The sequence below is a fragment of the Pteronotus mesoamericanus genome, unplaced genomic scaffold, assembly GCF_021234165.1.
Source record: "Pteronotus mesoamericanus isolate MK-2021 breed Mesoamerican mustached bat unplaced genomic scaffold, CSHL_Meso_final contig_173, whole genome shotgun sequence".
Taxonomy (NCBI): Eukaryota; Metazoa; Chordata; class Mammalia; order Chiroptera; family Mormoopidae; genus Pteronotus; species Pteronotus mesoamericanus.
Window position 1 is genome coordinate 16,060,656 of NW_026555072.1, and position 15,934 is coordinate 16,076,589.

General features: G+C 37.4%; 1 protein-coding gene across 2 annotated transcripts in view; it reads left to right on the top strand.

The window, feature by feature from the left end:
• Positions 1-15,934, top strand: part of DMD (dystrophin) — a 1,878,371-nt gene that overhangs the window by 562,305 nt on the left and 1,300,132 nt on the right. For both annotated transcript variants that reach the window (XM_054566574.1, XM_054566573.1), the window contains exons 14-15: positions 12,808-12,909; positions 13,035-13,142. In XM_054566574.1, coding sequence (XP_054422549.1) covers positions 12,808-12,909; positions 13,035-13,142 — 210 coding nt within the window. The remainder of the gene's footprint in view (positions 1-12,807; positions 12,910-13,034; positions 13,143-15,934) is intronic.

Below are 15,934 nucleotides of genomic sequence, written 5' to 3' on the forward strand. Positions count from 1 at the left end.
AGGCAGCGTGGGCTCTCAAGAGCCTATTGAATAGTTTCCCCTTTGCTGAAAATCTTAGTCATTTTTCACCCTCCTCAGAGTCTGATCACTTAGGCCTCCCATGATTTTTTATAACCTGACCCCTACCTGTCTCTTAATATTTATCTCCTATTAGCCCCCTCATGTCCCTCAACCTACATTCTATTTCTACAACCCATTTCTGATACTCTGTACGCCATTGTACCTGCTACTTCTGTTACTCAGAATACTCATAGTTCTCCTCTCTACTTTGAAAAATTCTACTTCATGAGAAAAACTCGGTTCAAATGTTCCCCTGTGAAGCGGGTTGTTCTCCAGAGTGATGAGATGACCACTCCCTTTTTTGTGCCATCTCTGTGCCATGCTTATGCCTCTGTTGTTTGGGAGGAAAATAGTTACTAAAAGGCCATTGTTCAGAAGACTATAATGACCCTTTTTTTTATCATGGCTTGAAATGGGATATGTGATTAAAAGAGTTTATAGTACATACCTTTGGGATCATTTGGGGAGAGAGAAGTCCATGGAATGTTAAAGCTTATCGAATTAAAAATGGAGATTATTTATTAGGAAGAACATGGAGGAAAATATTTTTGATGTTTCTCTTTAGTTTCTAATTTTATACTTGGCAAATAAAAGCATGTTTTAAAATAACTTAAAATGTGATGGAAATAATTTCACTAAGCCAAGTGTCAATAACTGTTGCCTATGAAGCAGTGATTATAATTATTAGCACTTTTGTGAGCTTATTATTGTCTCAAAAATACATACTTGTATGTAATGCTATCTCTATTTCACTAATTAAAAAGCCAATGCATAATGAAGTTAAGTCCCAGTTCATGTAGCTTACAAGTGGCAGAGCTGGGACTGATACCCAGATCTGTGTATACCTCACTCACAGCATTCTCCTAATCTTACAATTTCATAGGAGAAAATTACTATATGTCCTTGAGAAAATTATTACAAGGGTAAAATGCAAGTATGTTGGAATGATAATATACTTTATGAATATAAATGCTAATTCTGATGTGGTCTAAAGAGAATTCCAGACTTTCTGGTCTCTGAATAATCTTAACTTTACACTCTGGCCAATACTTTTTGAAGATATATTTTTTTTATTGGAGGACTCAGAAAAGGACACAGATCATAATTATGGCCGGAGGATTTCACACAGGTAACAACATATCCATAATTCTACACTCAGATCCACAGATAGTAACTATGTTACCAGCAATCCAGAAATCCCCAACAAGCCATATCATAATCATAAATTTTCACATCTCCTCCAGGGTCACCTCTATCCTGAGTCATATACCTCATATTTTATTTGTAACCTACTGTAAATGGAATCGTATAATATACATGTATGTATATGTATGTATGTATGTGTGTGTGTGGCTACACCCGGTGACAATGACACATTGTTTTAATACTACAGCTGTGTGACAAATTTTAGTATTTGGTAGTATTGCAAAAGAAAAATTGAACCAGATGGCAAAGCATGTGAGGAAAAATTTTTTCAAGACTATTGCAACAGGGAAGAGACTGAACTCAGTTCTGCGGAACAAAAGGCAGGAGAGTGTGTAAGGGCTGGGATGAGCTAGGGCAGAAGCATTGGAGGATGTTATGGGGATGGATAGTTAATGTGATTATGACGTCTGCATGAGTGTTAGCCGCCCTTTATCAGATTAAGCCTCCTACCCTCCTCTGGAGTCTGGGAGACAGGGTCTCTGTCTTTCTTGATAATTGCATTTCAAAGGAATGGCTCCCAAGTCCTTGAGAAAGACATTCTTGGGAGTGTAGAGTTTTTACATGTCAAAAGGAGCAGAGAAAAACAAATGAAATGGCAAGCCTTCTAAAGTAAATTAAGAAAAGCGAGGTTGGGCCTATAGTCTATAAGGTTTAGTCAAGCTGAGGGGAACACTAAATCCATCTTGCCAGGGTAAGCCTTTCTTATTAATATTCTCCTTTTTAAATATTTTCTTGGCTATTTTGTTCCTTTGCATTTTTGTATAAATTGTAGAATCAGATTGCCACCCCTTCCCAAATGCTGTGGTCTTCAGTGGATTTCATTGCATATATAGGCCCATTCGTGGTGAATATTTTTATAATATAAAGTGTTTCAGTTCATTATGGAATAGCCTTCCATTTATTTAGGTCTTTATTTTCTCTCAGTACTGTTCTGTGGCTTTCAACATAGGGAGTAGGTCTTAGACTTTTTATGAGATTTACTCCTAGGTTTTTGAAAAATTACATTTGTTAGGGTGACATTGGTTGATAAGATTATATACGTTTCAAGTGTACATTTCTGTGACACATTATATATATCTATATATTTATATCTATCTATCTATATATATCTCGCATTGTGTGCCCACCACCCCAAGTCAAATTATCTTCTGTCACCATATATTTCATATATTTGGCCCCCTTTCTTTACCCTTTATCACCTCCACCCCCTTCCCTCTGGTAACCACCATACTGTTGTCTGTGTCCATGAGTTTCAGTTTTATATCCCACATCTGAGTGGAATCATACAGTTCTTAGCATTTCCCGACTGACTTACTTTAATTAGCATGATATTCTTTCTCAAGGTCCATCCATGTTGTCACAAATGGCAGTATTTCATCTTGTTTTATGGCTGAGTAGGATTCCATTGCATATATGGACCACATCTTCTTTATCCAATCATTGAAGGACACTTGGCTTGTTTCCATGTCTTAGCCACTGTGAGTGTTCCCGAACAAATAGACCCGTGGAGGGGGGGGGGAGCCCAGATGCTATTACCGAAACAACACCTCCCTTCCCCGTGGTCCCTCGGTTGTAGGTCCTCTGCCCGTCACCCTTGGAATTATGGCTCTGAGTGACAGAGTTAGGTGAAAAGGAAAGGAACTATTTATTCAAAAGTTTTACAGGTTTGATTAATGGCTAAATGTCACCCTTAAACTTCAAAATCCCTTTAAAACAACCACCAGCACACACACCGTCCTGCCTTCCGCCCCCCCCCCCCCCCACCCCGCTTTGCCCAGTCAGGCCAGTCAGGCCTGTCGGGTACCGCCCTTCAGAAGAAAAAGAACAGAAGTCCGGGGCTCGGCTAGGCAGGCCTCTCGCGGGTCTCAGCACCATCCACTGCGTCGCCGCGATCTCCAGCTCTTAATCCATAACCATGTGGCCCCTTCTCATCGCCCACTAGCAAAAGTCCTTTCTCCCCTCTTCCCGCGTGGTCTTGACACTGTTCTCCAGAGTGTGTGTCTCTTTTGTCTCTCCTGCAGGCCCCTGTCTCTCCTCTTTTTTTTTTCCCCAGTTACATTCTGTATTCAGTCTTTTTTAACCTTCCTGATTAGCTTTCGTGATAGGCAAAATAACCCTTTTTGCAAATGAGGAACGAAGCTATCCTGTTATTGACATGCAAAATGACTCTCAATGGCCCTGCTCAAGGCTCCCATCCCCCATGGCGGCCTGCCCTGGGGTGGGGAGAATATATTTTTCTTGGACACTCCAATCTCTGGACCTCGTTACAAATACCCTTTGTCGTGGTGGGGGGGGGCGGGGGACTGGCTGTGACCTGTTACATGAGTACTGCTTCAATGAGCATAGAAGTGTGTATAATTTTTTGAATAAATGTTTTCAAATTTTTCAGGTAGATACCCAAAAGAGGGATTGCTGGGTCTAATGGTAACTCTATTCTTAATTTCTTGAGGACCCCCCCCCCCACACTGTTTTCTATAGTGGCTGTAGCAGTCTGTGTTCCTGCCAGCAGTGAATGAGGGTTCCTTTTTCTCCACAGCCCCTCCAACGTTGTTATTACTTGTCTTGTTGGGAACAGCCATTCTAACAGGTGTGAGGTGGTATCTGATTGTAGCTTTGATTTGCATTGCCTTACCAGCTAGTGAGGTAATAGTATGCTGTTTAATTTTCCCTCCCAGCAATGGTGACTGGCAGACCTTGACAGCATCCTCTCTGGGCATCCACCTGGCCCTGGGATTAGTCACAGAATGTGCCCTTTGCTTAGGGAGAAAGTGTTTCTATATACCAGCCCTTGGGTTGGCAGATAATGTGCTCTGCAACCCGACATGAAGGGTGAGTGGAGGCAAGCTCTGGGAGGGTAAGGGGAGGTGGCGAGGCTCTGCGGCTGTGTTTTCCTCTCTGGAATGCTGATTGCCAGACACCCACGGCTGCTGCACTTCTGTGCATCGTCCCTGCCCAGGTCACTGGGCTCAGCCGCAGCTCCTACCGCCCACTCCTGCAGGAAGGCTCATTATATCTCTTTGCTCCTTCCCCTGAAGGGAGTGCCAGCCACGCCTGATTTCTCCTCTCTCCTGGCTGAGCCCCAGTGAGGCCTGTGCCGCAGAGCGACGTCCATCCGGGGCTCCTTTGAACTCCCCTCCTTTCTTGCTTCCCCGGTTTGCTCCCACTTGCCCACCTTCAGATGCTTCAATGTGCGGATCTCTCAGACGTGTTTATGCGTTGAGCAGGGAATTCTTCATTGAATTCCAGCTGTTCGAATTGTTGACACTTCAAAGGGAGAGACCAAGGCGATCTCTCATGCCACCATTTTTCCGACGCCACTTGTATTCATCTTCTCTTCCTAGGTTTTTGATATTGTTGCTATTGTTGAAAATGGTGTCTTATAAAATTTCATTTTCCATTTGCCTGTTGCTGATATGGAGAAGTACAACTCGATTGTTGTTTCTTGGCTTTGTATCAATGCTAAATTTACTTAGGAATTTGAATAGTTTCTCTATAAGCATCACTCAGGTGTACGTATACAGGTTGCTTGTGAGTCATTACAGTTTTACTTCTCCCTTTCCAATTATTATTCATTTTATTAATTTTTCTTGCCTTATTATGCTGTATACTCAAGGAAATGAGATTATTGTTGATATTTCACATTTTAGGTCTCAGAGGTGAGGCTTTTAATAAATCGCCATAAAGTGTGATGTTTCCTGCAGGTTTGTTGTAGGTGCCTTTTATTCCTAGTGTTCTAAGAGGTTTTTCTCTTACTGAGTGCTGAATTATATTAAACCTATTTGTCAGAATCACTTGAAATGATCCTATTAGTTTTCTCCTTTATTCTGTTAATATGTAAAACCGCATTGCTTCATTTCCTAATATTAAAATAGCCTTGCATTCCTGAGATAAACCAAATGCAGATGACATGTATAATTCGCTTTATTTGTTACTAGATTTCTCTGCTAACATTTGCTAACATTTGATACAGAGTTTTCCCATTGTGTCCATGAAAGCTTGACCCATAGTTTTTCTTTCTTGTAATATGGTTGCTAGGTTGAAGCATCCGATCGGGCAGACTTTGGGAACTTGCCCTTCGTGCCTGGAATTCTCTATACAGGGAATTTTTAATTAAAAGCTTTACTGTGTTTAATAGACTTAAGAATTTCTATTTTGGATTTTCATTTCTTAATTTTATTTCCAGTTTCCTTTTTTGCTCTGTCTGACTAGTTTGTGTCTTTCTAGGAATTTGTCTATTACATCTAAAATTACAAATAATAAGCATATAAAGTTCTATGTAGTCCACATGGTATTTAATAATATTTCAATCACTGTTTGAAATTAAGGAACTATGGTATGAAAAACGATGAATTTCTAGCCTCCTTGGGAAAAGCTCAAGATCGAGTGATCCTTGGCCTGTTCTCTTGCACATTAACCTCAGTAGAAATCACATAGCTCTCCATTGATCATTTAGCTATAGGCCACATCACTTCCCATCCTCTTACTCCCAGATTATTTTGTGCATGTTATTATGTGTACACATTAGAATTGGTGACTTACCATAGCTGGAATATTCCAATACCAACAGTTAGAATGAAGCATAGAGGGGTATCTGTCTTCCATTCACTTGATTACAGATAAGATACATATTGGAGCATTTTCCTGGTTTAACAGTGTAGAAGTCAAAGGTTTTCAACTCCTGTACGAGACATGAGTCTTAAGAAACTATAGGTAACATATAAATACCTAGTAATTTTAGCGTTGTGCCGAAATGTTTTACTGTGTTCTGTATTAAAATTCTATTGCGCTCTGCATTTATCACATCTGGAAACAAGCTGATTTTCCATCACTTAATCTCTAAATCCTTACCAATCACAAGCTTCTCCATAATTCATCAGTTTTCAGAGCGCTTTCACATTTGATGGCCTCTGTCTGACCCAGCAGTGACCTAGCTTGGAGGATACTAGGCCACGTACTGTTATCTCCATTTCACTAATGGGAAAACTGAATAATAGCAGGATTTGAGAGTTTCCTGACAGATATTACCAAGTTGCACAACAATAGATCTGAGGCACGGATTCAGGCAATCTGCACTTTAAGCTTAGTGATGTGTAGCAGGTGAGCCTATTCATAGATTCAGCTCTGTGGCAATGCCCACTATAAGTATTAAAGATCTAGACCTTGATGTACAGGGGACAGGATTTTCCATGTGCCTCTCACCTCCTGTAGGCCTTTAAATTCACCATAAATAGCTCTGCTGTTACCAGAAACACTGGTAGGCAGTTATTTAATGAAGAAGAAAGAAGAAAAAGGTTCTAAGACGATACTTGGGAGAGTGGTTTTCAGCTTTGAGACATTTATAGACTATGTGAAATGTATGTATTACTCAACAAGACATACGAAGCACAGGGTGAGAAGTCCCCCTCGAGAAGTCAAGAGGTGGAAGGCATAAAACGAGAAAGGACAGTAAAATCTCAAGCTACCAAACAGTGCCTGGGAATGTGATGGATGGTGGGAAGAAAGCTGTCATTCTGGAATGCTCCTTAGGATGCTTGCTCTTTATTTTCTCTTACCCTGACTGAAAAGATCAGTGGGAGCTGGCGGGGACAAAATTTATTAAGCTGCCACAGAACATTAAATAATAGCCCGCAAATAAGAACAGCAACAACACAAACTTTCTAGACTCATTGATTAGCACTTTATGAACTCATACAAATAAAAACATATGGAACTGATTGTGAGAGCACCGAAGAACATGCTTCTTCAAGTTAGAAATCTCAATATATTTTTAGCATAATCACCAAAGGAGAATTTCATTAGCAAATCAGACAGGCATGTTTACCCTTGAAAGATAAGCCCTTGCAAAGAGCACATGTTCTTGATCTGGAAGTGTATTTTCTGATTAGTGTTTAATATTTTAAACAAAGAGAGAATTCTAATGTCAAAAATGTTTTTTAGATCAAATTATAACAGTAGGCTTCAAATCCTTGTCAGGTGAGTTGGATAAAACTACTTTGTTAAATCTAGTCAAACTTTTGGTATATTTAATTGGAAAAGACTCAAAAAAGGATTCAGCTCCTGTACATCTCACTGTAGGTTTTACAGAAGAAATTACAAGGCATATGTGTGTGTGTGTGTGTGTGTGTGTGTGTGTGTGTGTGTTTAACTTGTGTGCTCTACTAAGTGAATGGTATCAGGAAAGAAAGCATATAGGGCTTGTAGCCAGATGGCTCTGAGGGCAAATCCTAGATACTTGGTCCTGTGACCTCCGTGGTCGTAGACAAGCTGCTCAACTCATCTGAATGCCAGTTTCCTCCTCTGTAAACCGCGCCTTTAAATTGACAGTCGTGAGGTCCTTGAGTTCATTCAGGACTTATTATAGGATCATTTAAACAGCACTAAGAACAACCTTTTCAGAGAAACCTCCAGTAAGCGTGTGCGAATACATTTAGAACATGTTTTCCTACCCCGGACCATGTAGTAGACAGTGAAGCTACAAGGCAAGCCATTTTGTTGTATTGCACTTCAGTTAACAGTTTGTGAAAACATGCAAAATTGCAAAGATAATCAAGGCCTTGGCTAACCGTTAGTCACTAGGACTCTTCCCTGTTCCTGGCCTCATAATGGACATGATCTTACTTCTTCCAATGAGTTATTTGATGTTATTTCTATTTCACCATTAGTAAGATTAAGTCGCTTATCCTTTTTTAACTGTATAGTTGTTTATAAAGAAAGAAAACTCAAGAAATAAGTTATTTTTCAGAAGCCTCATTACACATAAAATTCATTTAGCTAGGAAGCATATTCCAGGGTCTTAAACTGCAATATGCAGTAAAATGAGATGGATTGCTTGTTGCCTCCCTCGCTTATAAATCCCACTTGCTGCTGCATTGTGTGGTCCATGGCACATAATTGCTTCTTCCTTAGTGGACGTACTCCTGGGAACACTTTCTCTCTTAATGCCATTCTTGTTGGGCACAGTTTAGCTATCACGGTCTATCACTGGTTTCAATAAATTCAGGGGTCAAGGTACTTAAGTTTTACCTCCCAGGCTTGTCAAATTTTCCTCATTGCCTTTATCCAAATGTTCTTTTGATAGCCATTTTTTGCATTTGCTTTGAAAAACAAACTCAACCAAACAAAGGAACTCAGATGAGAAATGTCCTTGGCTTGTATAACAAACAATATGAGATGTGAATTAAATGGGAGAGAAAAATCCTCCCCATTGCAAATCTGAGCATAGATGATAATGGAGTTGTGATTTAGCCCGTGAAAATGTGTTAGAGTGAGTGAGCTGACCTTTAGCTTCTTCTACTGCTGAAACAAAATTAGGACATAAATAAAAATTAATTTCTTCTTATCACTTCGTGAGATACTATAATTCATTTTTATTTGTGCGTGTTGTGTTTCCTAGCTTTAAAAATATGCATTATTTTTAAACACTTAAGGGATTCTTACTTAAATGGAAACTCAGGGAAACACTAATGTTTTTCTCTGGGGAAGAGGTTTCTAATCCTAATGTAGTGATGCTTTAAAAAAAGTTATTTAGCCTCCACTCAATCCCGTTCAATTCAATTCCTTATACTTATGTAACAATTTGGTTACATCCCTCCAGGCAATGATAAGAACCAGCATCTTTGAGCGATTGAAGAGCAGAGTGATTGATGTTCCAATTGCTTAGCTCCATCTTCTGTAATTCAAATTAGGGCCAATATTTCTAAGCAATAAACAAATAAATCTATTGAGTTCAAGCACCATGTATACCTATTTATAGTTGTGCTTATGACATTACAAAAAAATCTACATGTGGGCAGACACGGACAGTTTACAAGCAAGCAATTTCTGATTTGCTTATCTAATTTTACTGACATTAGTAAAAAGCACCATGCCCACAAAATAACAGAAGTGACTTAGATTCAGTTCATTGAGAGTTTTCTGAGAGTAAGATAGGCTTAAGCAGTGGAATGTGTTTCTAAAAGATAGGTATGCTCTCTTGTGTTGGAAATCTTTAAAGAAGAATATGCTTGCAATTTTAACATCTATTTGTAAAGATTTAATAAGTACCTTTCTACAGTGAGTAAATTACATGACCCTTCGTGGTTCTTGGAAGCTTTGACATAAATACTGTAATTAAGCAAACTGTAAATAACCGCCAATACTTACATAACTTGCTTGAAATTAAAATTCCTTTCCAATACATAACCTTGCTTAATATTGGTAGCCATTCTTGAAGGGGTTAGCATGTTTATTTTCTTTGAGAAAGAATAAATAATTTAGCCACAAATTTCGTGAAAAAGTCACCTGATTTCATTGGGGTGTGTATGGAAAATAATAATACCTGTCCTTCAGAAATTACCAGAATTATTATAAGAAAATTATGTATTTAAAATGTTTTTGTAATTTGAAAAGACATACGCGCATTAGAAATTTAAGCAATTGCCCAACCTAAGACTTGATTCCAAATTGTTTGGCTTTAGACACTTTTATCTTCCCCACATAAAACAAAATTGTAAAGTGATATTATATTTGTATTTGGGAAGTTGAATCCCAATTAAATCACAATTAATGATTTAAAATCTACTCTGTTTGAACAATTTTAATTAATTTTAATCTGCTACTTGAAAATTTCTCTACTGTCAGTATATCGTTTCTTGAAACAATTTTTAGTTATGTAAGACATTCATAATGCCATGGTATCAGCCTCTCTTAAATATGTCCTTTCTGTGAGTCATACAAAATACCATAACAAAATACCAAAGACTGGGTGGCTTAAACAACAGAATTTATTGTTTCACAGTTCTGGAGGCTGGATGTCAAAAGTCAAGGTGTTGGCAGGTTCGGTTTCTTCTGAGGCCTCTCTCCTTGTCTTGCACATGGCCGCCTTCTTACTGTGTCCTCACATTTGTGTGTACACATCCCTGGGGTCTTTCTTTGTGTCCATATTTCTTCTTATAAAGATGCCTGTCATACTGGATTAGATTCTACTCTAACAGCTTCATTTTAACTTAAAGGCCCTATTTTTAAAGGCCTTGTCTCCTAATACAGTCACATTCTGGATTAAAAGGGGACAGGGCTTGAACATATGAATTTTAGGGAAACACAGTTCAGTCTATAACATCTCAATTCTGTTAATTTGGGGGAATGTTGTATGTGTTCGGTTAATATTTCCTGTTAAAATAAATTCATGGTTGATGAATAAATGAATTGGAGACTACAATTAACTATAAGTTAAATTAAATATTGGCTAAATTATAAACCCACTCAATGAATTATCAAAATTACCCATTATAATTTTGTGAATACAAAGGACATTTAATAACATTCTTAAAATAGTTGTTTTAACTATGTTGACTATGTACCTAAAAGAATATCTATTAGTTTTGTGGATCTCACCTCTATTGTGGAAAAAAAGTTAGTGTGAGGTGTATTAATATATTTTGGAATATCTATAAATTTAACGATCTTAAGCAATTTAGTATCTGTTCATTGTTTTGGGATTTGTTTTATAGGATGTTCTCCACAAACAAATTGTAAATATCCACCTGTGAGATTAAAAACCTCAGATGCTACTTCAGTAGGCACTGCATTTGTGTGCCTTGTACTGGTGAGCAGATGCTGTATCTATTTAGAAGTGTCAGTTCATTTTCTTTCATCTATGTAGATGATGCTACAGTTTGAGTTTATCCCTTTCCCCTTTGACTCCCAACTCCACTGAGGTTGAAGGGTTGCAAAGACATCCTACAATTTGCTCTTCTGTATTTTATCACCAAATCAGGCAGATGGTGTACTTTATGGCTAAGGGGTAAGATTTTTTTTCTATTTGAAACTAAATTCTTTTCACAACTAATCCGTTAATAGATATATTTCATGCCATTATACCTGATGCAAACTGACATGACTACTAGGAAGTTCACTGAAATGACTTCTAATATCTTTTAGAAACAAATCCCACCTACCTGCTTGCAATAATTAAATGACTGCTATTGTAGAATTCATTGATTTATGATAGCGTGTTTCCTGTGGATGTCTTGCATCACTGTTTCAGTGTTGTGGCTTCTTCCATGAACTAATGTAATGGAAGAGGAGTAGAGTAGAGAGTGAAATGATAAAAAACATGAAAAGCAGTTACATTATGCTGAAAACAATATGCTTTTGACATTTCTGAAGAAAAGCTGAAAACTTGCTGTGACTGAGCTGTATATGAGGGCATGGTCACTTTAATACTGTAGTAAAATGTCCGTTACCTACACCTTACTCATGGACGGGATGCCCTTTTAGAAAACATAGTAAATTAAACAAATTTTTGAAAAATTAGGTGAGTCTCCAAGCCACCTAGGAATAGCTGGATTTTGTCATGATGCTAATTACATTTGTATTATTTGAATCATACATTATTATCATGTAAGTGGATCCATCCAAACGCATAGCATCGAAGTAAGGTAGAAGTTATGATGAGGCTTATCTTAGATGCCAAATATATCTGTAAAAAATATAAGTTACAAACGTTTTTCTTTTAGCTATAATTCTATACAAAATAAATCATGCCCATATTTTAAGATACTTCGGGTTGTTTATTGGTTGTATAAAGTCACTTAATTTTATTATTTTTATTAAAGTGGAATTGGTATATATTAGTTTCTGGTGTACAACATAATAATTTATCTTTGTATACACTACAAAATGATCACCATGTTGCATCTAGTTACCATCAATCTAGTTTTAAAGATCCAATATGTATGGGAAAATAAGTCTTTATGAGAAAGTCAAAAAGAGTTGGTATCTTAGGATCTGAAGTGCACCATAATGGAGTTGAAATAAATAATACATTTTTGTCATAAATCATTTCCTTTGTACAGAAAACATTACAACATATATATTTCTTTCTCTAAAAACCATTGGTACTTTGTTTATGTTATTAAAATAGCATGTGACGTGTTAAAGAGATGGCAGCTATTACTCAGGGGAAATTACAATTTTCTCACTAGAATAGTTTAGAGATATAATCATTTTAAGTACTTTGTAATAATAATCCAGATAATTGATAAAAATCCACATGTGAATATAATTTGTCACTAATGATTTTCTTCTACAATCAGACTCTAAACAACACTAATTATACAGGGTCGCTTCAAATAACGGCAAGTTTAGTTTGTCCTATTTAATAGACTTTTATTGTCTGGGGTGTATTTTCTGACCTAAGAAAGATACACATTTTGTATATTATGGATTCAAAATCATCTTAAATTCTATCTTTATGTCTTTGCTATCTTACATTTACTGTGGAGACATTTTAAATAGCAGTGTGATAACTGCTTCAGACTTCTCATACATATCTTAGCTTTTCAATGTAAGGTGAAAGAGTGAGGGAAATAACCTAAGGCGAGTTAAAGGGGCTGTGCGTGTCAGTTCTAAGCAGAAGCAGGAAGGAGGTTCTTTACAACTCCTAGAATACATAGGAGACTCCAAATTTGATACTTTCTTAAGTTTCTTCCGCCATTTTGAATGGACTTCAGTTAACAATTAATTGTTTGTTGATGTTGTGGTGGGTTGTCTCATTTTCAGGTCCTGGGAGATCGGTGGGCAAACATCTGTCGGTGGACAGAAGATCGCTGGGTTCTTCTACAGGACATCCTTCTAAAATGGCAACGTTTTACTGAAGAACAGGCGAGTCATGTGGGGGAAATTGTATCAGGGAATGACATGGGGAGATATTAAATGAATAAATGACAGAATATGGCGATCTACTGTAATAATTATTTTCTTTGGGGGGATTATTTGATTTCTTTCAGTGCCTTTTTAGTACATGGCTTTCAGAAAAAGAAGATGCAGTGAGCAAGATTCATACAAGTGGCTTTAAGGATCAAAGTGAAATGTTATCAAGCCTTCAAAAGCTGGCCGTATGTATTTTTTTAGCTTTCAATTATTTTCTTTTAAACCCAATAGTTTATACTAACACCATTATTTCGTCACTCTATTCTTTCGATCTTAAACCAGATGTTCATTGTTCTTGTTCAAATCAGTGTATTTAACTCTATCATATTGTTACTTTTCTTAATTAAAATATGGAAACCTAAAGTGTCTTAGTTCGGGCTGCTATAACAAAATATCATGGACTGTGTGGCTTAAACAATAAACATTTAGTTTTCACAGCTCTGGAGCCTGGGAAATCCAAGATCAATGTGCTGGCCTCTTGGCACGTTTTTGCTGTATTCTCGCGAGGTGGATATTGTGGTTTCTCTTCCTTTTGTTGTAAGGGCACTAATCCTGTCTCAGGACCTCAACTAAGCCTGATTACCTCCCCAAAGCCTGCCTCCTCATGTTGTCATATCGGGGGTTAGGCCTTCAGCGTAAGAATTCTGGAGGGATGCAAACACACGTTCCATAAGATACAGGTAGATTTTTGTCCTTATTTTCTCAAACAAAATTGTACTCTTGAAAAACTATAGCATACCTGAGATAAGACTTCCATTAAAATTTACAAAAATAGCACGAAGAAGTAGATGTGAATATTCCATAAAGTTCTAAACAGTGTATGTAGTTCTAAAGTAATACATAGACGTAAATAGATTCTCTGAGAATTATGAGGTAATTATCCTCATGTGTAACAGGCTCTTACCCCGGTTTGGGAAGCAGGAAAGAAACTTTAAAACAAACAAGTGTCATTGATGATAAGTGCCTATGTTTTGAGAAATAAGGGAACTTTGACAGTACAAAGATCACCGGGGAAGGCTTCACTGAGACATCGCAGTTTGAGCTGAACCCTAACAGTATGGAAAAAAAAATCTGTGAAACTTCTCTTTCATTGTGAACCTTTCTGTTTTCTAGGAAAAGAAAGACCAATCTAATATTAAGCTTTATTTTTTAAGTAAAATATCATATAATCTGAATTTCTTTTTTATTTTTGATGGATCAGTTGTATTAAGTGCCAACTTGATATCAACTCTTATACAAAACAAGGGTCTATTTTAAATAATGTTTCATAATTTTACCTAAGGGATTCTGTTTATCCCTCTATTGACATTATATGTTATACTTTGAAAAAGTAAATCATTTTCTTAAAAAGCTATTCTTAAATAAATTCCCCCTGTTAAATTTGTTAAATATTTACTTGTGTCATACATTTTTTTTGTTCCATAGTTACTCATCTTTAGGTTTTTAATTTAAAATAGATTCAATTACGTATTGCTGGTTGTTACAAGCTAGCTTGTTGTTGTTTTTCTTTTTTTTTAAGATTTTATTTATTTATTTATTTAGAGAGGGGGAGGGAGGGAGAAAGAAAGAGATAGAAACATCAATGTGTGATTGCCTCTCAATCATTCCCTACTGGGGACCTGGCCTACAACCCAGGCACGTGCCCTGTCTGGGAATTGAACTGGCGACCCTTTGGTTCGCAGGCTGGCGCTCAATCCACTGAGCCACACCAGCCAGGGCACAAGCTAGCTTGTTATTGATAGGAAATCACTCCTCAAAGCGTGTATGCTTTCTTGAGTTGATGATACAACTAAAGAGAGGTTTCCAAAAAGTTTATATATATGTATATAAACAGAATGCAAAAATATCAGTGATATATTTGTAGTTTTGTTCTACAGCTGATAAGGAGCCATTGAAAGTTTGATAGCAATCATATTTGCCTTTTTGGAATATTCTTTGGCAGTGAGTCTTTTGGTAGTAAGGAGACCAATTAGAAGAACTAATCTAAAGTGTCATTGGACGTGAAGAGGAGGAGAGAGAGAAGATTATTTCAGAAGAGGAAATCGAGGCCTAGGAAAAATTGCATGGCATGGATGTAAGGTGTCATAGAACATTAGTAGCCAAGTTAAAATGAGCACCATGATGTCGAGACTCAGGGCCATGCTTTCTAAGCTATTTTAAAACTGCTCGTATTATTTGATTCCTTGACAACAACGAACTGTAATCGAGAACCGTTGTTTTGAACAATCACTCTACTATGTTGACATTTTCATGTGTAAATGACTTTATTAGCCTCAGGGCCATGAAAATACTCTCTTAGCAAAGTCTCAATAATTTTCCAATATGATTAAAATTCAAATTATATCACCTTACTTGTGAACAAAGTGGAAATATGTTATGGATAAGTCTTACCGTTTAATAGTTTAAGCCAATTAACAAAACCTGACAGCTGGTCTAGAATTTGAGGTAAAATTCCCCTGCTGACTCAGGCAGTGAATAAGAATTTAATGTTCATTAAAATATGTCACAATCTGAGACCCAAAACAGGTACCATCTGTCACCACTTCCTACTACATACCTGGCTGGGTAGAGATGCCGTGTGCTAAAACTCTCTTTTATTTAAAATCAGGGTAATTTGTTTGGAAATACTATCACTAATAACCCATGGGATTTTTCTCCTACTTTTTATTTGAGGTGGGAAATGAGGAGCCATGTATTCATTTCCTATTGGTCTGTCGTCTTATCCAAATTGTGTAGGCCTATTACTTTCTATGGGTAAAACTGAAGCTTTATTTGTTGTACAGGCTAGAAGGAAAAGGAGAGAAGAAACTGTGACCTTTATGAGGGGAATTCTAGGACTTATAGGAAAACGTAGGCTATCGTGGGAAGGCCCAAATCTACAAGAGACCTGTCCCTGCGGAAGTGTGCAGGATGCTGGGAAGGACTGGGGGTGGTTGCCAGGGAAAGTCAGCTCTGGGAAGCTTGGCCATCCAAGGCA